This window comes from Nipponia nippon, unplaced genomic scaffold (assembly GCF_047370975.1).
Source record: "Nipponia nippon isolate SJK-2023a ecotype South Korea unplaced genomic scaffold, ASM4737097v1 scaffold_16, whole genome shotgun sequence".
NCBI lineage: Eukaryota > Metazoa > Chordata > Aves > Pelecaniformes > Threskiornithidae > Nipponia > Nipponia nippon.
Window position 1 is genome coordinate 2,960,920 of NW_028262332.1, and position 23,714 is coordinate 2,984,633.

At 60.4% G+C, this 23,714-nt stretch overlaps 1 protein-coding gene across 2 annotated transcripts; it reads left to right on the top strand.

Annotated features, from left to right (window-relative positions):
- The first annotated feature begins 283 nt into the window (after positions 1-283).
- Positions 284-23,599, top strand: STXBP1 (syntaxin binding protein 1). Of its 2 annotated transcripts, XM_087752826.1 has the most exons (20): positions 284-427; positions 11,672-11,721; positions 11,893-11,974; positions 12,731-12,807; positions 13,018-13,096; positions 13,434-13,537; positions 14,289-14,437; positions 14,854-14,938; positions 15,136-15,266; positions 15,668-15,775; positions 15,892-15,952; positions 16,564-16,629; positions 16,816-16,896; positions 17,007-17,145; positions 17,361-17,470; positions 17,649-17,750; positions 19,018-19,103; positions 19,415-19,569; positions 20,560-20,683; positions 21,940-23,599. In XM_087752826.1, exons 1-19 carry the CDS (start codon positions 391-393, stop codon positions 20,667-20,669), a joined length of 1,812 nt encoding a protein of 603 aa, XP_087608952.1. In that variant the 5' UTR covers positions 284-390; the 3' UTR covers positions 20,670-20,683; positions 21,940-23,599. The 2 variants fall into 2 exon arrangements, with proteins under 2 accessions (XP_087608952.1, XP_087608954.1); XM_087752828.1 differs by lacking the exon at positions 20,560-20,683.
- The last annotated feature ends 115 nt before the right edge of the window (positions 23,600-23,714 follow it).

The following is a 23,714-nucleotide window of genomic DNA, read 5'->3' on the forward strand; positions in this document are numbered from 1 at the left end:
GGGGGGTGCTGGGTGCCCGGGGGGGAGTCCTGGGTGCCCGGGGGGGCTGTGCTGTGTTCCGGGGGGGGGGTTCTGAGTGCGGGGGGTGCTGGGTGCGGGGGGTGCTGGGTGCTGGGTGCGGGGATCGCAGGGCGCCCGCGGGCGGCCGCTGCGCTGCGCTGCGCTGCGGCGCGGGGCGGGGCGGGGCGGGGCGTAGTGACGCGCTCCCGCCCCCCGCCGCCCCGCCCTCCCGCAGTCAGCTGAGCCGCCGCTGCCGCCGGAGCCCGCGGCCCCCCCGCCCCCCGCATCCCTGCGCCGCCCGGCGCTGCGCCCGCAGCCTCGCCCGGCCGGGTGTGCCTCCGCGCCCCCCCGACCCTTCCCCAGCCGCTGCGGACCCCCCGGCACGGAGACATGGCCCCCATCGGACTCAAGGCTGTGGTGGGAGAAAGTAAGATCCGCGCTACTTGCGCGCCCCGCGGTGTTTGGGGAGGGGGGGGTGGTGTCAAACACCGACCAGGTCCCGGCTCCCCTTTCTCGGGGGGGGAACGGGGGACACGGACACACACGGGGACGCTGCGGATGCGCAGTACGGGCCCTGGGGGCGGCATCGGCGGGGGGCACGCACGGGGACACCCCGGGGGGCAGCCGGCAGGACGTGGGGACGAGCCGGCCCGGTGGGCTGGGGTCGGGGCTCGCTGTCTCCCTGCGGCGTTTATTTATTTAATTTTTTTTTGGGGGGGGGAGGTGGAGGCTGTTGGGATTTTTCTGCAGTGCTGAGGGGAGGGGGGCGGTGGGAAAAGGGGGGTTACCCTCGAGTCTCCCCCCCCCCCCCCGCCTCTGGCTCCTAAATGGCCGGGGGCGATCGCCCATGGCAGCACAATCAGCAAAGCCCAGTCGCCCCCGCCGTGGGGGTCTGAGCCCCCCGGGGGGCCAGGGATGCCCGGCTATGCAGACCCCCCAGCCCCGCCGCGGTGCCAGGCCGGGCGCCTCGGCTTTGTCTGCAGCAAATCCCGCTTTAATGGTGATTTTTTTTTTAAATTTATTTATTTATTTTTATGTTCCCGGACGTGGCTTCGCTTCCCGGATCCCGGGGCGATCGCGCCCCCGCTCCCACCCCCGGGCATTTCTGCGCCCTTTGGGGTCCCGATCCAGCCGTGCTATTTCTGGCTGGGGCGGGGGGGCGGCGGGGCCGGAGCAGCCCCGCGTTCGCTTCCTCCTTCCCCGGCTGTTGCAAGATGATATTTTCAACGTCTTAATGGCGGGGGGGGGAGTGTTCTCCAAAACACCCGAGGCTGGAGGGGGGGCGGGGGGTGGCGGCTCCCTTCCCCGTAGCAAAATTAAACCGAAAAACTCCGCATTAAAAAAAAAAAATAATAACTAAATCAAAAGCGGAAAGGGTAGGAACCGGTGGAAACTTCCCCCGGGCTCCCCGCAGCCATGAAAAGCTTTTCTCCTCCCTCGCCGTTCCTCTTGCATGATTTATTTCCGTGGCACCGTGGCCAGCCGGGGCCGGGGCTCTTTTTTTTCTTTTTTTTGGGGGAGGGGACACACGCAGACACACACGGTTGGTGTGTAATCCTGGGAGGGGGGTACGTGGGTGAAATCCCCGCGGGTGGGGTGGCTCCGGCAGCAGCCGCCTTGTGCAGCGAAACCCTCCCGCGGCGGCTGCAGATGGTGCGGCCGGGGCTGGTGGTGTGATCGGGTGGGTGGTGATGGAGGGGGGGGGTATCCCCCTGGATTGATGTCCCTGCCTTGTCCCCGGTCGTCATCTGCCCCGGGGGTGGGGGGCTGCGCCATCCCTGCGGTCCCCCCCCGCCCCGGGGTGCTGCAGTGGGGGTTCGAGCCCAGCCAGCTGCAAAATGAAAGGGAAAAAACAGGGAAATGCCCCGTTGTTTGTCTGCTGCAGGATCGGCTTTGGGGAGGGGGGAGGTTGGGTTTTGCTGGGTTTTCTTTTGGGGGGGCTGATCCCTTCGCCTCCGGGGTGGGGAGAGGGGCTGCCCCCAGCCCGGGGGGGGGGGAGGGGGAGGTGGACCAGCCACCCACGCACCCCCCACCAGGGCCTCATCCAGCCCATCCAGTGCCCTTGCTAAAGAGGGGGCAGAGACCAGCGCCACTGCACGTCCCTTATTTTCATTCATTGTCTCTGCGCTGAAATAGGCTGGGGGAGAGCACACACACACACACACACACAGGTTCAAGGCAGCAGCAGCGTGGAAATCTGGCTCAATCCTTCCCTTCAGGGTTTAGTAACAAACCGCTCTGTTCTTCCCTGAAAAATACCATTCCAGACTGAAAATGATAACTGGTAGCCGGGCATCAGTGCTATAGCGGGGCTATCGGGGAAGCGTGGGTGGCTGGAAGGAGAGAGCAGGGTTTGTGCAGGCAAAATGCTGCAGAGGAGCGAGGGACGGGGCCAGGAGCACCCTGCGGGGTCCAGCCCTCCCCTCCCTCCGAGGCGTGAGGTGCTCCTGGTCTTGGTGGGTCAGTTCCTGCCTTGAGGTGCTGTTTTCAGCTGGAGCTGCTCCCCCGGAGTTAGGACCAGTCTGCAGGGTACCCAGATCTCCTCCTTCCCTAGGCACCAATGCGGCTAGCACGAGATTTCCCCGGCTCTCCCTCACTGCGCCAGCCTGCTCTCCGGCAGGGATTCCCCCCAGGTTTACCTGCAGGAGAAGATGCTTGCTCATAAGGAGCAAGAGGTCCGAGCCTGGGGCTGACCCCGGGGCAGGGGATCTCGGCTGGGCTCCCTCCCGAGTAGGGAAGGAAGGAAGGATGCTGCCGCGTTGCCATGGCTCGCTCCGCCAGGCCCCCCCCTCCGGAGCTGCATTCTGCCCTGGCTTCTCTCCAGACCCAGATTATTCTTCTGACCAGCTGGTGCCATAACAAGCTGGGTTTTGGAGGCCCCTGGACAGGTGGGAGGAGGTGGGCAGGGGGATGAGGTGGGCGAGTGTTGCAGGAGATGGGCAGAACCAGATCGTCACCCCCAGATCTGCGGGGTACGGGCTGGGGGGGGCTGTCCCTGCGCCTCCCCGCAGTATTCAGCAGCGATGGCTGCATCCCTCCAGGACTCGCTTTCATCTGGCCAGGGTCGGAGCTGAGTGCACTCGGCCCCGGAGGTGATGCCAGAGGACCAGGTCCTCCTGGTGTGTCTTCTGCTCCCTCTGCGGCCGCCTCCCAGGGAACCGCGCTGGAGAACCAGTCGCTTTGCTGTGGTGCTGGTTAGAAAAATCTCACCCGAGTGTGGGAGCTGGTCTCACCTCTGAGGACACCCATCCCCAAATCTTCATCTAACCCCCCACCACATGGACATTCCTCCCATCCTCTCTTGCCCCAGGGCCTCCTTGGATCTTCTCAGGGCAACCTGCCCCGAGCTTCCCCTGCCCAGCCTGGTCCTTGCTTTCCTGCAGCACCCTGCAGCGGAGAGGAGGAGGAGGAGGAGGCTGGGTTTACTTCATTGAACCATTACCAGCGAGGCAAGACGGGCCGTGCTGCAGGGGTGACACCTGTGCAGTGCCTGTCACCACAGCGGGCTGGTGCAAGACACGTAGCCGGAGCACACGGAGGTGGTACTGGTGCTGGATCTGAAAACCGCTGGACGCCTTCACCTGCAAGAGTTGAGAAACCTCCCTGAGGGCTTTCTTTTGCTCACCTTGCTGTCACAGACAGATGGGAGAAGCAGAGCAGCCCCAGGATAAGGGAGCGCCCTGCTGCCTTCCCGAGACAGCAAGAAAACACCTTTCCCCCAGGACACCACCCGATCCTCCCATGGAGCATCCTTGCCTATACAGCCTCCCGCAGAGCTGACCTGGGCCTGGGTACCTGCCTGCCAGAGCCACGCCAAGGAGCCCCACGGTTAAATCCTGCCTGGATGAGGTCTGATGGGCTTTCAGCACCCATGTACAGCACTTGCTGCTGTACCGTGTCACTCAGTGTCCCCATCGGTGTCTCTTGAGGGTCCACCCCTGCCCGGCTGCGCCGGGATGTGATGACTCGGGGACACAGGCTCCTGCCGAGCTGCACATGCTGTGCTGCACCTCAAGGGACAGGGAGGAGGCACGGGCAGGGCTGCCGGCCTGCTGCCAGCCCTGGGGCACGGCCAGGGGCCCCGGGGACCTGCTGCCGGGTTGCTGGTGTGTGACTCACGAGGCTGCTTGGGGCACCGCACCGCTCCCACCACCCCTTGGCTGAGGGCGCAGGGAGACTTCAGGGGCCAGATGCTGCCCATCGAGGATGCTCTTAACTCATCTCAGGGCCCAGGGTATGAGGCTTGTGTGCTGCCCCAGAGCCAGGTCTGGCAAGCAGAGGAGGAGTAGGAGGCAGCAAAGGGCCAGTGGGAACGTTGCAGGGATGTGTGTTGCATCCTCCTCCCTGCACAGGGGCAGAGCCCCCAGCCCCGCCGTGATCTCAGTGTGCTGGCGAAGTGGCTGGGTGAGGAGGAGAGGGGCTCTGCGCCCTGTCCCCCGTGGGTGGGAGTATACCTGAAGCCAGTCGCTTGCTGGGCAGCCCACCCTCCTGATCCCCTCCTCCAGGGAGTCCCAAGGGTGATGCGCTGCTGCCTGCCTGATGTCTGCGTACAGGAATGGGCACTTGGCAAAGCCTCGCTGGGGCCTTTAGCATTTGCCCTCTTGGGATCCTGTCACCAGGATCTGTCTCACCTCCAACATCAGCTCTAAGTTGGAAAAGCTTGAAAAAAATACATGCCAAATTCAGGGCTCACCTTCACACACACTGAAGAGCAATTTCAGTATCCAAACCATGGTCTACACCAGGGGCTTGAGAAATACTTGCCCGTATGTGACCATGGAAGGTTACCAAGAATGACAAACCTCACTTTGGCAGGTCTGTGTCCAGCCACCGGTGTCTGCATGTGCAAGGTTGAAAAAGCCATCGACATAGAGGACTTGGACTCTTTCCCTCTTAAAAAAAAAAAGAAAAGGAAGGTCTGGGTCTAATTCCCCTGCACCTCTCAGGAAAAATGTCCCAGGAGAGATTCCCTCCCTCTTCCCACAAAATCAACACATTTAAAAAGAGAATCATCGTCACATGGCTCTTAGTTGCACGCTGAGAAGCAGATGCTGCGCCCACCAACTCGTGGTGCGGGAAGGAACTTGGCTCTTGTGTTTTGGAGAGTGCAAAAATAGATCAAGCTGAAGGTGCATTAATTTATGGGCTTCCGCATTGCCCGTGTACACACACAAACACATGAGTGTGTGTACACATGTATGTTGACACGTGTGCTATGGGGTCATTTATGGAGCCCATCAGATGGTTTGATATTGTGCCACTGAGGGAGTGGCAAAGACCACTCAGAGCTGGACCAGCTCAGCCATACGTCAGCTGCGCTCCAGCCTGTCCCTGGTGTCCGTGTGGGCACAGGAGACCAGCCCAGCCTGGATTCCCACCGAGCCAAGCCTGAAGAGCCCCAATTTGTTGGTGTTTTGCTCCCTCTTGGTTGAAGGCAGAGAAGAACCAGCTCAGAAAGTCAAGGCCGCACACGTAGGAGAGCATGACTTACCCCTGCGAGACGGTCACCTCCCCTCCAGGACGCTGTGACACCCCGTGCGTGCTGTCCTGCTGCTGGAAAGCTCTTGGCTCCTCTTGGCACTGAAGCACCACCAACATTGGCTACACCAACAGCACCTACAGCCACCAACAGCACCTACAGCCACCAACAGCCAGGTATGGCGTCTGCTGGGGGATGGAAAGACCTGGTGGAAGAGGACAAGCGTTACTGAGGGGTGATGCCTTCAAAAGGGACCTGACATGGTCTGTGGCCCATTGACTCTACCCAAATGGAGAAGCTCTGCTCAACTCCCAGATCCTTGTGCAGACCCGAGGAAACTGCCAGGAGTGATCACGCAGTGAAAATCCCTGTGAATTTTACCCCATTGCTCCAGTGCAATGAGAGCAATTCATGGGTGTGATCGTGCATTTCATTTCCCTTTTTTCCTTTTGGGTGTGTTGTTCAATTTCTAAAGAGTTCAAGACCTCCAGGTCTCTGTCCTCCTTCCCTCTAGGCTATACAGGTTTCCCATGGCTTTGGCTGGCAGGTATAAATACGTACATCCTTCATGAGAGCAGTGCAAATAGGAAAAGGAGGAATTAATCACAGGTTACTACGATTACCGTGACTAATCCTTGAAGCTAGCGCCCCAGCAGCAAAGCAGCGCTGCGCGGCTCCCCAGCGTAGCACAAATACTGCTCGGCGTGGCTTCGACACGTGGCATGTTTCACCAGCGGCCGTGAGGGAGACGTGCGGTGCTGCTGTGGATGTGAGAATATCAAAGTTCACCTCATCCAGGGTTGAGGAGGAAAGGATGAAGCTGAGCCTGGGTAATTCTGCCCGTGCAGGACTTACTGCAGCTGGGCGGCAGCTGAGCTGCACCACCAGTAGGTTCCCACGGGAGGAATGTGTTCTCCAGAAAGGCTGAGGTCTTCCAGGCGGGCACCAGAAATAATCCAGTGAGAAAAATAGGTGTTCAGGACACAGACTGCTGGAGGGGAGATGTTTGAGAGTTGCTTGGTTTATGGACACAGTGGTCTCCAGACTCAAGTCATCCCTGAGATGGCTCTTAGCTGCCCTGAAGGACATCAGCTAGGCTTTGCCTCCTGTAAATGAAGTTAGTCTCTTTGTCCTGAACGGGGTTGATGGCCTTCCTGCCTGCCCTGGTCCATGAAGCCTATTTTATTGGGGACTGCTTGGGGATGGTACACTGGCACCTAGAGGTCCCTGCCTGAGGATGTTCAGAGGTAGATATGTGCTCCACTACATTCAAACGTGGTTGTATCTATGTAACATTCACACTCTCTTAAGCAATTAGTTAATGAACCAGCAAAAGAGCAGTTGCCAAGCCAACCTAAAGCCAAACATGTTTGTCTTGGAGATGCAGCATGACAGCTTTTTAAGAGAAGTGGGTCTTGAGCAAACCTCACTGTGGATTTCTCTGATCCGGCTCTTCAGAGCTGCTCTGGGATTTTGGATCCCAAAACAGAGGACGCGTGAGGAGAGTCGAAGGACTGAGCCCTGCCCGTGACAGGGAAAAGCCCACGGTTAGGACCACTCATCTCCTGTAGGACCTTGGGCAATTCCTACAGCCCGTTGCCCATCCATAAAGCAACTCCATGTTCCCTTACCACGTCAGGCCAAGGTGTGCAGCCCGTGAGGTCCTGGGACGCGGCAGCAAAGGAGCATTTCTGAGCAGCAGGAGTTTGGCCTCCTGCATTGCTCCAGGAGGGAAGGGCTTGGCCATCACTGCTGGCACAGGCCAGGCTTGGGTCAGTCCTAGAGCAGAAATATCCCCTGGCTGCAGCATCCCTCACCTGTCCTGGTGCTCCACGGTGGGATGGTGGCCAGGACAAGGTTTTACTGCTTCCACTGACCGGTGGAGGTCAGGGCTGCTCATTTGATTTCAGGCTCTTTCTGAAGCAGGATAACAGGCTTGGGGCATCCCAAAATGAGTTTGTCTCAGTGCAGGCTGTGTTTGGTCACAGCTCTATTGGTGTGGGCACAAGTGATGGCAGGGTTGGTCCTTCTTCCCCCAGAACCAGTTGGAGACACAGGGCTGGTTGCTTTTGCCATGAGTAAGAGAGGCAAGGCAGGCTTGGAGAAAGGCTGCCCAGCCAGCTCGGTATAAATAACATGGGCTAAGCCTCTTGGAGTGACGTACGGGCTCGAGTCCTACTAGGCCACCGTGTCACCAGCTTCTGGCCCTGCTTGAAAACGATGCAGTGGGTCATTTTCCTGCCACGCGTCACCCCGAGAACAAGCCTAACTACAGGTGGTGGGCTGGGGGAGATGGTTGCTCTCAAGCACGGCATCTCCACGATTGCACTTTTAGGACCATATTACTCAAGAGCACTGGAGGTCCTCCATTTGTGGGTGAGATGTGCTTCCTTCTCCATAGGCACTGATGTTGTCTCTACATTGGAGGATAAGTCCAGAGCTGTCTGTATTGTCTGTTCTCAGCAGAAATTGTAATTAAAATTCTCCCAGCCTGAAGGAAACAGATGCAACGTGGTAGGTCCAGACAAGCCAAGTGTTGAAGGCACTGGATGAGATACGCGTACGCATTTTTTTTCCCCTGAAACCTGGTTTATCTCCAAGATAAAAAGCTTGACTGTGAGCGTCACTGACTGATGTTAGAGCCCAAAAGCTCTGGCTGGCCAGACCATTCGGGGACACGGGTGGCAACATCTGACATGCTAATGCAGGGATGTGAGAGCACTGCTTCCCGGGAGGCGTCCAGGCTTGACTTGAGGACCTCGGGGAACAGAGGAGCTGCCGTTTTCCCTGGGAGTCTCTTACTGATCCTATAACTGAGTGCAGAATTGGCTCAAGGATGCCTTCCCAGGCATTGCTCATCCTGGATAGCTCGTATGGGCTGGCATCCCTTCTCCTGGGTAGATTTGCCCTTGACAGAGAAGTTGCTTAGAAATTGCCCTGCTCTGAGGACGGGCCCGGGTATCTTCTCAGCTCTGGCCTTAGCCAAGCCTTTGGTCTTGTGGCCCCAGCTCCCCTGCTAGCAGCCACGTTAGCCAGAACAGCCCCAGGGAGCAGCTCTACCCTGTTGGACTGTATCTTTTGACCTCAAAATTCCTACATCTTCCCCCTTTCCACGCCAACCCTGGCCACCTGCAGCGTTTAGTTTTGCCCTTTTGGTCCACCCAAGCACTAACAGACCGCTCTTCCCTAACCTAGGGTTTAATGGAAGGTGCAGGTCATGGCCACGTCTCCTCCAAACAGGACACTGTAATCTCAAGCTTTTGCTTGGGTTTGTGTCTCATGCCCTCCTGCGCTTTGCCAGGGCCCTGGAGCCTCTTTGGAGGATGCTCTGTGGATCTGCATCTTTCCCGACCCTGCCTGGGGTCTGAGCTGGCTCTGGCAGCCGGTGGAAGAGCTGACCTGGAGGCTGCTTAACTTTCCAGCCAGATCTGACACATGGTCAAGGTGGGAGAGGACATCGGTTTAGGGCAGGGCTGTGCCTGGCTCCAGTGCAGGCACAGGGCAGCTCTGCAGCAGGCTGGGAGCAGGGCTGGCCTCTGGTGCCATCTCTGACCAGGGGATGGACGCCCTAAAACCACAAAGCTCAGAGCAGTCACCCTCAGAGGTGCCCAGTTTCTGTTCTGGGAGGCCCATCTTGGTGCCAGGATCAGGCTGGGGGACATGGCAGCACTTTTTTGCACCAGGAGGTGCACAGCTGGGCAGATGCTCCCCGCATTGCACACATCCAGCTCAACCCGTACACATGCAAAAGAGAGAGACAGAGTTCCCACAAAGCCAGGCGCTGAAGGCAAAATGTCCCCTGCAGCGGCTGCCACAGCGAGGACAAGCTCAGGGGTGGCTGCGGCAGCTCTTCGGGGAGCCCTTTTCGGGCTCCTCTGCCCTGGGCCCTTGTCCCTCCGCTTGCTGCAGCAAACAGAGGGTGCTGGGAGCACCGCGCCAGCCGACCGCAGGAACCTTTGCACCGACAGCACCTTCCCCTGGGCCCCAGGACGCTCGTTCCCGGCCTCCTTCCTTCCTTCCCCTCCCGGCCCCGGCGCAAAGCGGTATTTTCATCGCAGGGGCAGGATTTCTTCCTGGCTGCTCACAGCCAGACCCCTTCCCGGCCAGTATCGTCGCCCAGCACTCGCTGCACCGCCAGCCCCCCGTGCTGTACTCCCTGTCGTTTGCGATGGAGGTTGTTGGTGTGGGCTGGAGGGCGCGTGCGTGCTGCCTTGTAAACAGCACTGTTATTCCTGGATCCTTGCGCCGGGGAAGGAGCCAAATGTGAGTAATGAAAGGAAGAGGAGGGATGTGCTGGCATCCCTCCTTCCCGGCCCCGCTCCTGCACCAGCGAAGGACCAGAGAGACGGACTGGGGACACATGGGCAGCCCTCGCTGCCGGCTCCTGCCCACGGCGGAGGACAATTCCCAGTTCACTTTTTTGCTGTGTGGATGACCTGGATTCAGGTCGGCAGCGCACATGGGTGCAGGCAGCAGCTTGTCCGCCCCAGCAGTGTCCAGCTTGGGGGCTCAGGGGTGCAGACCATCAGTACCCAGTTACCCTCCATCTCCCTCTCCCTGTCCCGGAGGTGCCCTGCACCCCCTTTACCGATGGAGAGGCTAAGGGATGTGACCAAGGGCAGGCAGGACTCTGAGTTCATGGCCAGCATCCTTCTGGGGCTCCCCCGATGCAGATGTTGCTGGGAAGGAGATGGATGTCCAGCAGTAGGAATGGTGCCTCTAAGTTTTACAGCAGGAGAGACAGACCAGCGATGCTCACAGGCTCCCGGTGTATCCCTGCTGGCACCAGTCCCCGCCCCAGTGCCACGGCTCTGAGCTCCGCGGGCAGCCCGGGAGGTGTTACAGCCTTGCTCAGCCCGTGAAATCACCGCAGGGTGTTTGGATGGTAGCACGGTGAATGAGCCCAGCAGCGTGGGGAAACCACAGGGAGCACCACCCCGGGGGGCCGGGGCCGAGCCGAGCCTGGCAGGGCCCCTCTGCTCTCCCAGTGAGGATGCTCCATGCGACACGGGGTGGCTGCAAGGTCCTGGCTGGCCCTGAGCCGCTCGTACCTGTGCAAACCCAAATTGAGCTTTACCTGGGGGACCGGCACCCTTGGGGTCACTCTCACAGGGGAAGGGTCCCAAGGCTGAGGCTGGCAGGGTGACACCCTCATCATTGGGCTCCCCACACCTCGCGTGTTTTCTAATTTAGAAACATTTCTTAATTTCTTGGGTTTTCATTGGGCATTTCCATCCCTGTCCCTGGGACCAGAGGGTCAGAGCAAAACCCTCCAGAGGAGAAAGCCAAGGAGAAGCACCGCGCGGAGGACATGGTGCAGCCGCTCACGGATGCAGACCCTTTCCCGCGGGCTCAGCCGGGCAGTTCCCCGGCGTGTCCCTGCTCTGTGAGGGGTGGCGGTTCGTACACCAGGGCAAAAAGGGGACCTTCAGCGTTTTGGGGGCACCTCATGTCCCACAACACAGATGTTTAGGCAGCACATGTGTCTGGCAGGAGGGCAAGTACCTATTCTGGCAAAGCTTGAAACCCCCTTCCTGCAACCCAGCCCCAAAAGGTGACATCCCCTTCCCACTGCTGGGGCCACCTCCTTGCATGGCCTTAACCTGCACCCCACGGGGAGCAGCCCCGGGGCAGAAGCGGGGTGTCTGTGCAGGGTGGCCCCAGCCCCGAGGGGTCCCTGGGGCGCAGGGGGACCCGCAGGCGCTGCCATCCCAGCCGGTTGCATAAGCCCGGCGGCCGCAGGAGGTGAAATGAGATTGCGGAGGATTACAAGGAACAGGCTCAGGCCGCTTGATTCTTGTTTCTAAAAGGAGCTCTTAAGCTGCTGTTGTTTTCCTGGAGCTTCAGATTAGAGCCAAGACGTGTGGGGCGGCCCCCAGGCTCCCCAGAGGGACCCCCGGCCCCTCCGCCAGCCCACGGCTCCCCAGCAGTGTGGGTTCCATCTGTTAGTGCCAGGCATGGGAGAAAAACGGGTCTGGGGCGTGACTGCCCCTCCCTGGGTACCCCAAAACCACCCCCATCTCCTCGCCACGTCCCCAGGAAAGGCACTGGGGGAGCGGGGCTGGCCGTGGCCCTGCACACGGGTGGGGGGGGTTCGGTGGCCCTGGCGCAGACCCTGCTGCTGCTGGGCCCCAGGGTGCCACAAGGGGGGACTTGGGGTGCTCACCCCCTGCCACGCTCCCTCTCTTGCAGAGATTATGCATGATGTGATCCGGAAAGTGAAGAAGAAGGGCGAATGGAAGGTGAGCACCAAACCCTGGGGGGACCAGGAGAGGAGGAGGAGGAGGAGGAGGGTGGGGAGGAGGAAGCAGGGAAGGGGATAGGTGGGGGCAGGGAGCCTCCAAGGGTGGGGAAAGGGAAGGGCAGTCCCCTGGCTGCCTGCCATGCCCCCCGCTCACAGCCCCTCTCCCCAGGTGCTGGTGGTGGACCAGCTCAGCATGCGCATGCTCTCCTCCTGCTGCAAGATGACCGACATCATGACGGAGGGCATAACAAGTGAGTGCCGGGTCCCAGCTGTCTCTCGCAAACCTCACTGTAGGGAGGGCAAAACCTCTTTCTGTACCAGGGGACCCGCAAAGGCATCTCCAGGCTGGCACAAGCCAGTCGAGGCGGCGGCACGGCTCCCACCCAGCCCCATCCCGCTTGGGATGGAGACATGCTGCCTCCCGTGGCGCGTGGATGACTGTCTTGGTGCCAGGCTGATGTTTCACAGCCTCCCCCCCCGCCTGCTGGGGCTGGAGGAGCCCAAACACCTCGTCTCCTGGCAGTACCTCAGTCCGAGGAGACCAGGTGTTATTTTATGTTATTTTATAAATAGCTCCCTGCAGCACTCCGAAAGGAGAAGGAAACCCCACGCTGTGCATCGGGAGGAGTTTGGGGCAGCGGGGCTGTGCCCCAGCCTGGGTACCACCAGAGCATCACCCCCAAGCGGTCCCCTCCAGCGGAGGGATGTGAGAACAAACCAAGGCAACAGCAGCATGGGAGCACGCAGCCAAATCTACCGGCCCCCCAGGACCTTGCCAGGCACCCACGCGCACAGCCCCAGCGGGGCACCGTGGGGCTGGGATGGGGTGGGGACAGCCCCTGCCCCGGCTCCTGGGTGGGCAGGGGTGAGTGGCTGGGGATGTTTTGGACACGGAGGGGTTGGCAGGGCTGGTTCTGTGCTGCTGTGGGGTATCCAACAATCCCACGTAGCCGAGTGCCCCTGCCCACACCCGTCCCTGCCACGGCCCCTGTTTTTCCCCCCCCCAGTTGTGGAAGACATCAACAAGCGCCGGGAGCCGCTGCCCAGCCTGGAGGCCGTCTATCTCATCACGCCCTCCGAGAAGGTGAATACGCGGTGCGGGAGCACGGCCTTTGGCTGGGGGGAGGCAGAGGGATGCCCACCCTGGGATGGCACCTTGGCTCCAGCAAGGCTGCCGGTGCCGCTGGGGTCGTGGACCAGAGGTGCAGAGCCCAGGAGGGAAGACCCTGGGTGACCCTGCCAAGATGCCCGTGGTACCACCTGCCCGTCCCAGCTGGTCCCTTCTCTCTTGCAGTCCATCCACTCCCTCATCAACGACTTCAAGGATCCCCCCACCTCCAAGTACAGAGCTGCCCACGTCTTCTTCACTGACTGTGAGTACCTGGGGGTCACGGCTCCCACCCCACTGCCTGGGCACCCCAAACCCCCAGCTCCCCACTGACACCTCCCGGGCAGGAGAGAAGGAGAAAGAGCAAACCATGGGGTGACAGCCCCATCCTGCCCATGGCACTGGGTGGCAGCAAGTGCAAATGGGTGGTTTCCATCACCTGCTCTCGAAGGGACAACTGGATTCCTGCACGCTGCAGGCATCCGGCCCTCCTCCAAGAAAGAAAAGGAGGGGAGGGAAAATCCCTGTCACTAAAACACGTGCAAGCAAGCGGGGATGGAGGGATGCTGAGCGCTACCCTCCTCTTCCTCCTCCCCTTGCAGCCTGCCCTGACGCCCTCTTCAATGAGCTGGTGAAATCCCGTGCTGCCAAGGTCATCAAAACCCTGACAGAGATCAACATTGCCTTCCTCCCCTCCGAGTCCCAGGTGAGGCCAGGCTGGGGACCGTCCCCGCTGGGGTGGTCCAGGGGATGGGGCAGCCAGGGGATGCTCGGGGTCCTTCTCTAGCCCATCGGGGTTTGTGTACCAGCCTCACACCCCTCTCGCCCCCTGCTTGGCTCGTCCTCCCTGTCTCCTTCGATTACTTCTCGAGGCTGATCCGCCACAGGGGATTTAGCGGGCGCTGCGCTTTGGCCCCGTGCCGGCAGCCGCATTGACCAGCTCTGTGCTCCCCCAGCACGGCCCCAAGCCAAGGGCACCCAGGAGCCAGTCCCGTGCCATCTGCCCCTGATGGGGACAAGGGGGACAGGAAGGGACAGATGGTGCCAGACCCACTTGGTGCCATTAACCCTGCAAGCCTCAGCATTTCTAGGGAGACAGACAGGCAGAAGATGACCTCTTGGCATCTCCACACATGGCCAAATTGGCTTCTGGTCTTTACTGGGGGCACAGCAGGGGGTCTCCTGCCTCCTCTGCTCACCCTGGGGGGGCTACACATGGGTAGGGACTATGGAGCTGGAGCTGGGGAAGGCATCAGGGTCCCGAGCTGACAGCCAAAAGCCCAAGGGATGCCCCGAGCATCACTTTGCTCCGGCTGCCCAGTCCCAGGCTCGGCTAGGGACCTTCGCTGGGGCTGAATCTGGTTTCCAAACCCACCGGGGTGTCCTGCGGGGCCGCTCTCCTCCAGACATGCCCCGCAGCGCATCCCCTCTAACCTCCCTCCCGCTGCACCTCCCAGGTTTACTCCCTGGATTCAGCCGACTCCTTCCAAAGCTTTTACAGCCCCCACAAGGCCCAGATGAAGAACCCGATCCTGGAGCGCCTGGCGGAGCAGATTGCCACGCTGTGCGCCACGCTGAAGGAGTACCCGGCCGTGCGGTACAGGGGGTAAGGGCAGTGAGGTCTGCAGCCCCCAGGGACCTGCCCTCTGCCGCAGCAGCGCGGCGGAGCCGGGGCCGTGCCGAGCATGGGGCATGGATGGGGCCGTGCTGTGTCCAGTGCTGGTGAGGGCGTGGGGACGGAGGAGATGGGATGGACAGACACCTGTGCTCAGTGTAAAAACAGGCTCAGACTTGAAGATGCTCTGGAGAGTGGGGGGGGGGGGACGACCCTAAAATCCAAGTGGCACCAAGGCAAAGCAGAGCACCCCAAGGAGAGGCGGAAATAGGCAACAAAACCTGCTCAGGTCCCTCCTCTCCCATAAGTCAAGGACGTTGCACAGGGAAACCAGCAGCTCTTCCCCATCCCATGCTGGCGAGAACCAGCCGCCCAGGGGAGCTGACCTCTCCTCCTGCCTCCTCCAGGGATTACAAGGACAACGCCATGCTGGCGCAGCTCATCCAGGACAAGCTGGACGCCTACAAGGCTGACGACCCCACCATGGGCGAGGTGAGCAGGGACGGCGTCGGCAGCCCTGGGGAGGATGCTCGGGTGATGCTTCACTCCTAAAATCCCGCTCGAGCTCTGCCACGTGGCAGTCGCAGATCCCAAGCGGGGACCCCGAAATGTCCCCAGCTTCCCCCGACCACCTGCGGGGCTGGAGGAGCCCCCGGCCCCGCTGCTGATGGCTCCCCCCGGCTCTGCAGGGTCCAGACAAGGCTCGCTCCCAGCTCCTTATCCTGGACCGCGGCTTTGACCCTGCCTCCCCGGTGCTGCACGAGCTGACTTTCCAGGCAATGAGCTACGACCTGCTGCCCATCGAGAACGATGTCTACAAGTGAGTGCGGTGCTGCCGTCCCTGCGACCCCCACGGCCCCCAGGAGTCCAGCCCTCGAGCGGGAGTTGGAAGCTCAGCCATGAAGTCTGAGCCTCAGCATCCCTCCATCCATCACAAGTCATTGGTTGGGAGAAACCATTCCTGCCTGCAGCCTGGCAGGCGTGATAGGCAGGACTGATGCAAAAGGGGCTTTTCTAGCCTTCAGCCCTTGCTCCTTCCCAACATTTAGCAGTTGAAGGGGTACAAGAAGGCAGGGCGTGAAACTGAGTTGAAATAACTTCACCCTGCTGCTGGCAGAGCCAAGAAGAGCCTCCATATCCCCCCACCTCCCTAGAGGCAGTGAGGGGACTGCATGGCCCCCAGCCCCGTCCCCACCGTGACGCTCCCTGTCTTCTTCCCAGGTATGAGACGAGTGGCATTGGGGAAGCCCGGATTAAGGAGGTTCTCCTGGATGAGGATGACGACCTGTGGGTCACCCTGCGCCACAAACACATCGCCGAGGTGTCCCAGTGAGTGTCCCTGCAGGTGGTTTGCCAGCTGGGTGGGACAATAGCTTGGCATTGCCACCCACCCCACTGTTAGGGTCCCCTCCCTGCTGACGGCTGCGCCCTCCTCCTCTCCCCAGGGAGGTGACCCGGTCCCTGAAGGAATTTTCTTCAAGCAAGAGGATGAACACAGGCGATAAGGTGACCTGACTGCGCCTGCCGAGCTAGGGACGGGCACCCGGGGGGCTCAGCCACGGGCTGGCACATGGCGGAGTCTCCTGGGGGACGCCTGATGGGGACCTCTGCAAAGGGCCGAGGGTGCTCAGGTCCCTGACGGGGAGGGGAGATGACTGGGGGGTGCCAGTCCTATGCCTGGGGCCAGGGAAACAGGGTGCCTTGGGTGAGCACCGCGCCACGGGGCTCAGTTTGCCCCTGGCATGGGTCCGTGCCCATCCCCCAGCGGCTGCCTCTGTCCCCAGCCGGTTCCCTTGTGGAGACCCCAAGTCGGTGGCAGTGAGGTGACCCCAGTGGAAATAGGATGTAAAAGTGGCCAGAAGCTGAAAGCAGCATCTCAGCCTCAGCCAAGCACACAGGGGTCCTGGAGGAAGGTCCTGGGAGATTTCTCCCCCCAGCGCTCCAGTTTGCAGAGCTGCAGATCCCCTCCCTGCCCCTCAGCCGCAGCGGAGGAGACCCAGCAGTGCCACGACAGCCGTCACCAAACCCCCACGAGGGGCCCACAGGGGGACAGAAGTCCTTGGCAGGGTCATCCCGAGGTCCCTGAGGGTGCGTGACCATGTCCCCTTCCCTCGCAGACCACCATGAGAGACCTGTCCCAGATGCTGAAGAAGATGCCGCAGTACCAGAAGGAGCTCAGCAAGGTACGAGGAGGGGGGCAGAGGTCTGTGCAGAGCGGCTGGCGCTGAGCCCACCTGGGGAGCAGGCGATGGCGGCTCTCCCCAGAGGGTCCCCGGCCGTGGGCGGGGGCTGAGGCCGCGGTGGTGGCACGGGGACCTTCGGCTGCTGCCAGCACCACAGTGGTGACTGCACCACTTGTGTCTCCCCAGTACTCGACCCACCTGCACCTGGCTGAGGACTGCATGAAGCACTACCAGGGCACGGTGGACAAGCTCTGCAGAGTCGAACAGGTATCAGCTTCCCCGGCCCCACATTTCCACAGGGACAACTGGGGCCGGCGGCTCCTGCCCCACAGCTCAGCGCTGAGCCATGGAGTGATGAGTATGTGTGTTCTCTGCAGGACTTGGCCATGGGCACCGATGCTGAAGGCGAGAAGATCAAGGACCCCATGAGGGCCATCGTCCCCATCCTGCTGGATGGGAATGTCAGCACCTATGACAAGATTCGCATCATCTTGCTCTACATCTTCCTGAAGAACGGTGAGGAGGATGCCTGGGCAGGGGTGGGCAAGACGCGCAGGCAGCTCCGGGTGGCAAAAAGCTCAGGGTTTGGCCAAGATAAGCCGGATGGAAAAAGCTCAGCCCTGTCTCCCCGACCACCACCAGGCCAGGTGTCCTAAGGTGACAATGGAGGGGCTGTGCCCCCACCAGGAGGCATTTCTCAGGAGGACACCATCTCCCTGTTGCATTTCCAGGTATCACCGAGGAGAACCTGAATAAGCTGATCCAGCACGCTCAGATCCCGGCAGAAGACAGCGAGATCATCACCAACATGGCCCACCTCGGGGTGCCCATCATCACAGACGTGAGTGTCCACCTCCCGCTCCCCACAGCCCTCCTTGCTCCTCCGGAGGACCATGGCACCCGCTCTGCTATGGGAACCGCGTACCCCCCGGGATGTCCCCAGCACCCCTCCGGGGCGGCCCCGATCCCACCGTCGGAGCCCCCGTGTCTCAGGGTGTCTTTGTGCTCTTTCTGCCCAGTCCACCCTGCGCCGCCGGAGCAAGCCGGAGCGGAAGGAGCGGATCAGCGAGCAGACCTACCAGCTCTCCCGATGGACCCCCGTAATTAAGGACATCATGGAGGTGAGCCAGCAAGGACAGGGACAGGGGACGGAGCAGGGACCTCAGCACTGCCCGGGAAGGGACCTGCAGAGAGCTGGCTGCTTCCAGCCCAAGCCTTGCCACCTCTCCCTGACATGTGCCCTCCAGGCTGCTCGCTACCTGCAATTGCAATGAGGGTGGGATGTTTTGGGAGGCTTTCCTGGCTCCCATGTGCACACTGGCTCCAGGTGGGATGCACGGCATCCCTGCAGTACAAAATGCACTAACAAACTGGTTGCTCCTTGTGCCACACCGTGTGCCACGACAGGCGTGACTGGGTGGCCTCATCACAGCATTACCCCTGTCCCAGCCGAGCTGGGGGACAGGCACGGCACCGTTCACCCCTGCCCGCAGGCACAGCCGTGCCTGTACCCGCGGGAGCAACCCCCCGAGCTCTGCGCTCAGGTAGCACTGGGCAGAGCCAAAAAGTGATTTTCTCCAGGCACTGCCTTCCTCCTGACCCGCTCCCTCCCGGCCACCCCTCGCATTGGAGCAACCTCCCGGGGTTTGCCCAGAGCGGGGGAATCCCAAGCACCGAAAATGCTCGCCGACACAGACATTTCCCACCTGCTCAGACAGACAGACAGACCCTGGAGCCACATTTTGGGGAGGGGGATAGCACTGCAGTTCAGTGCCACCTCTGCTCCCAGGCACTGATGACAAGCAGAGCCACAGCTCCCTCAATTTCCAACAGCACCCAGCTCTCGCCTTCCTCTACCACAGCCTGTGCAAACCCTCCTGGGGGGCCTTCGTGCCCCGGGCACCCCTAAACCTCATCCCCAGGACCAGAGGGGACTGCACAGGGCAACAGCATCTCACAGATAGCATTAACCCTCCACCACTGATAAAAGCAAGAGCAGGGTCCTTACCCCAGGTGGGTGAATCACAGGGATGAAGCCTCCAGCTCTGCTCATGCCCCTGAGCTTCCAAAAAGGAGTCTTTGTTTGCCCCCCCCCCTTACCCTACCTCCACAGACACCCCCAAGCACAGGGTGAGCCTCCCACCCCCCCTTACCTCCCCCCGTGCTGCAGCCCCCTGTGCTGCCCCTGCCCCACAGCAGCCACGCACCACCCTCCTCCCCCTACATGCACCCTATTCCAGGAACCCAGCCAAATTGGTCCAAAAAGTAAGGTTATGCAAATATATGCAAATGAACCCTGACCCAATTGGGCCAATCCTCCTGGGCACAGCCCTGCAGAGGGGCTCTCGTGGCCGGCTCCTCACTGACCCCTGGCCTCTCTGCCCGCAGGACGCCATCGACGACAAGCTGGACACCAAGCACTACCCGTACATCTCCACCCGCTCCTCCGCCTCCTTCAGCACCACTGCCGTCAGGTGGGTCCCCCGCATCCCCCGCCCCCCGCCCTCTCCCATACGTTGGCACGTATATCTCCATTAGCATCCGTCCCTCACCTGCCCAGAGGGGCCCTATCCATCAGCAGGTCTCTGAGCTGTTCTGCTGTCGTTCAGGCAACTCCGTGCCTCAGTTTCCCTAACAGCAAGCAACGCTCGTGGCTGGAAAGCTGGACTTCACCTGCTCTAGCAGCAATTTGGAAGCTAATTAATCTGTGATTTAGTTAAGATGCGACTTCAATGCACAGTTTGTTGCCTCCTGCCCATCCTTCATCCCTCTCCTCTCCCTCTAGCGCCCGCTATGGCCACTGGCACAAGAACAAGGCCCCCGGTGAGTACCGAAGCGGCCCCCGCCTCATCATCTTCATCCTGGGCGGCGTCAGCATGAACGAGATGCGCTGCGCCTACGAGGTGACGCAAGCCAGCGGCAAGTGGGAAGTGCTAATAGGTGAGTGGGAGCCGGGGCCGGACCCTGCGCCCCGTCGCGCTGGCTGCTCATCCCACGCTCCCTCCTCCATCCCGCAAATTCCCGGCTCCAGAATGACTGCGGGAGCTGGAACTCTGTGGAAGGGTCTTCTCCTGCCGCCCGGTGTCACCCCTGTGTGTCCCTTGTCCAGGGACAGGCTACGTCCCACCAGCCATTCCCGTTTTTGCTCCTATTTTTCCTCTCCCTGGCTGGTTTTGTTCAAGCAGAGCAAAAAAGGAAGGGGGTTTTGCAGCTTGAATTGCTCCTGTCACACCCATGTTGCACGCTCATCCTCGGGGTCGTTACAGGGAGAAAAAAACAAAATAAAGAGGCGTGCAACGTGGCACGCCAACCACGATGTGCACTGTGCGTGCAACAGGAGATGCATTTTCCTTTTGCACGCACGCTGCGCATCCTGTTGCACACACATTGTGTGTGCAACAGGACGCACAGCGTGCGTGCAACAGGACATGCGTTGCGTGCTCAGTCTCAGCACCCCGGCTGTGATCCCAAAGGAGCCGTGGGCCAGGCGTGAAGGACATGGTAGAAGCCCTGCCAGATGTTAGCAAGGAGCTTTTAGGTCCCCTAAAATGCCCCCCCGGGGAAGCACAGCTGGATACACACCGTGTAGGGCAGGGGCAGGAGCCCCTCACTGTCTCATCTGGCCCCTGGATTCTCGCCTGGTAGAGCCTCTTGCCAGCATCTCATCTGCTCCTTGTATTCCCCTGGGAGCAGCAGCCCCCTCTCCATCACCTCCTGCAGCCCCCGGCCGTGTCCCTCCGGGCCACCGGCCCCACCGCCGCCGCCCAGCTCCATCCCGCCTCTCGCCCATCTCATCCCGCGTCTCTCCGGGGACCATCCCCTGCATGCGCCTGCGATGCTCCGGGTGGCAACCGCGTCCTTCCTCACCCCGAAAAATGGTGCGTGGGGGGGTCTTGGCGCAGCCGTCAGCCCCGCTCTGTTCTCCTGCAGGTTCTACTCACATTCTCACTCCCACCAAATTTCTCATGGACCTGAGGCACCCCGACTTCAGGGACTCCACTAGGGTATCATTTGAGGATCAGGCTCCAGCAATGGAGTGAGCCAAAGAAACCAAGTAAAGGCAGCTTACTAATGAAAAAGAAACTCTTCTTCCCTGAAGGGTTTTCTTTGATTCTTCCGTTCCTCCTTTCTTTAATTATTATTTTGGGTTTCATTTCCGTTTGGTTCTCTGATAAGAAAATGCTTGCAGTTCCTCCTACCAGGTGGAAAAGCATCCAGCGCCGCTCCATCATCCCTCTGTCATGTCTCTCGGCCGGACCTGGCCGGCTCTTTCATGCCATGAGTTCCCCCTCGCCGGGGCCAGAGGGGCCGGGGGCGGCGGGTCGGGGTCCTGCCTGCCCGGCAGAGGCGTCCCGGGGCCGGCAGGGGGACGGAGCACCCCGGAATGCTGCCCGGAGTGGGGCGAGGGCTTCGGTGCCCAGGGGAGAGCGGGCAGCAGCGGGCACGCGGGGCAGACCCCAGCGTTTGTCCCAGCCCCTCTTGTCCCCCACGGCGAAGGCTGGGTGCTGCCGTCGCCCCCCAGCTCCAGGGTGCGATGGGACTGAAATCCCAAGCTGATGGGAAAGCTCAGGTTTCCCCTTGCGCCGCTTGATGCCCTTGGCTGGGCAGGAGCCCCCCCGATGCTGCAGACCCCCGAACTCCACACTGGGGTTGAGCTGCCAGTGGTTTTGCCGGCGAGACCGATCGTGGCATCCCCCTGAGCTGCTGCTGTGTGTTGGTCCCTGCAGAGCCAGGGAGGCTGCAAGGGCGGCACGGCGGCACCGGGGCACCACCGAGGCCGAGCCCGGCTCTCGGGGCAAGGGGCACCCGAAGACGAGAGCCCTTTTCCTCCTCCCCTCCCCCCCGTTCCCACCCAACCACCCCTTTGACCCACGGATGCTCCGTGCAGGCAGGGGAAGAGCCTGGGGGCCTGCGGAAGGTCCCTCCGTGCCCGGCTGCTGCCTGCTGCCTGCCCGCACCTCCCGCCCCGTGCGCCCCGGTGCCTTTTTGGCCAGAGCCTGCTGCATCCCCAACGGGTGCAGGAGTGATCCCACCGCTGCACGGGCACCTCCCGGCCCCCGCCTCATCCCGCCCAGCTCCATACATCTCCTTCATTTCTCCTTTTCCGTTCCTTTCCCGTTATCCTCACCCCACGATATCCCCCCATAGACGTACATTTTCTTGCAAGCATTTCCACCGGCGCGTGGGGCCGTCACCGCCAGGTAAGGCCTCGCCGGGGGGGACCGGGGACAGCGGGGCCGGCGGCCGGGGCGCAACCAGGGGTCCGGAAGCCATCACTGATGTCCCCCACCCCTTCCTCTGCCCCTGCAGGGTCCACGCACATCCTCACCCCACAGAAACTGCTGGACACGCTGAAGAAGCTCAATAAAACAGAGGAAGAAAGCAGCAGTTAAAAGGAAACTCCGCCACCGACTCGATGCCGAATTCACCTTCCCCGCCGGGCACCCGGCCCGGGGTGCGATCCTGCACCCAGCCCCGGCCCCGGCCCGGCCCAGCTTTCTCTCTTGTTCTTGTGTTGACCCCCCCTCCCCTCCTGCTGCCTTCCCCATCTCATTTTATCCACAGGGAGGGGACAACAGCCGAAAAAAAATGTATTAAGAAAACCGATGCATTGTGTTTAAAAGAGGAAAAGAAAAAAAAAAATCTATATATTTGTAGCTGCAGCTATCCGAAGCACCCAGGAGCTCATTGCTGAGTAACCCATCCGCCCATTGCTAGCGAATGATGACGACAAAATACAACAGAAAAAAACTTTTTCCAGAAGTTTTGCTCCTTGGGGTCCTGTGTGGACGGACAGACGGATGGACGGCCGCACCACCATCGCTCCAGCCTCTGCTCAGGCAGGCGCCGCGGGCTGGGCTCAGCTCTTGCCTCGCTGCTCGCTCCTGGCCGGGGGGGTCCCCGCCACCGTCTGCTGTCCCTTGTCTTTTCGGGGTGGTGGGTGCTTCTGCCAGATGTGCACGCCAACATCTGGCACAGGGTCTGGGGAGGGAGGGGGGTTGCACCCGGGATGCTTCACGCTGCGGCAATTCCCGTGTGATGAGGGACCAAACCGGTCAAAACCTGGAGCCTGGGCCCGCTGGCTCGCACGGCCGCTCCCCTGCCCTGCCGCAGCCCGGCCTCCCCCTTCTCTGGGTATTCCTTAAAATGCATATATATATATATATATATAAAAAATAAAAAATAAATTTATATATATATATACGTATCTCTCTCCCCCCACGGAAGCTCGGCACGCCCGGCTCCGCTCGTGTCGTCCCGTGGTGAAGCGTTTCTGAGCGTGCCGTCGCCCCGAGGCCCCCCCTGCTCCGGGCCCCCCCTCCGGACTCTGTGTATATTAATGACTGTGTCTCGTGACGTTCTTACAAGCTTGGTGTATAGTGATTTAACCAAACCTCTGATTTTCGTTGAGTTTTTTTTAGTTTTACACCCAAGGATTGCCCCCGCCCTCCCCTGCCATTAGATGCACTGCAATATTTTGGGGTCCATCGTTTTGTTCTCTCCCTCTAAAGGCTGTGACCCCCTTTTCCTTCCCCAAAATCTCTCTTTCTTGCCTCGTTGGTGGTTAGCCCCCCCTTCCCTCCCCGTCTGTTCCTTGCCCATAAAGTTAAATATATATTTTTAGGGCAAAGGCTGTATCATTGCACTGATATTTGTTGGTTCCTCCTTGGTCCTCCCACCCCGTTTGAGTTCCTTCTCGGTTTAGCAATGCAAATGCTTCAGGATCTTGTATGTTGGACATTATTATTTTTTTTCTGTTACAGTTATTTATATAAAAAATAATTTATCAAAAAGGAAAACTTAAAAAAAAAATAATCTAGTCTGTCTTGGCACTTGTTTACCTTGAAATTACTGGAATCTAAATGTTTGAAAGTGTTGAAGCACAAACATGTATCATCTCTGTATATCTGTTCTTCTGTACTAAAGCACTCGAGTGACTAAATAAAAGCGATCTCCATCCCTAGTGCAACCGGGGCTGTGCCGTGCCGCTTGCTCGGGGGCCGGGCAGGTGAGGGAAGGCTGGGGAAATCTGCTCACCAAGCCCCAGATGCCTCCCGGGAGAGATCCTGCTGCGGTGATGCCAA

What these genes read in the sequence shown, in the direction of transcription:
- STXBP1 (XM_087752826.1), top strand. Translation starts at nt 391, where the DNA reads ATGGCCCCCATCGGACTCAAGGCTGTGGTGGGAGAAA. An exon ending in AGAAGAAGGGCGAATGGAAG is followed by an intron (nt 11,722 to 11,892) that starts GTGAGCACCAAA and finishes CCCTCTCCCCAG; the next exon opens with GTGCTGGTGGTGGACCAGCT. An exon ending in CTACATCTTCCTGAAGAACG is followed by an intron (nt 17,146 to 17,360) that starts GTGAGGAGGATG and finishes TTGCATTTCCAG; the next exon opens with GTATCACCGAGGAGAACCTG.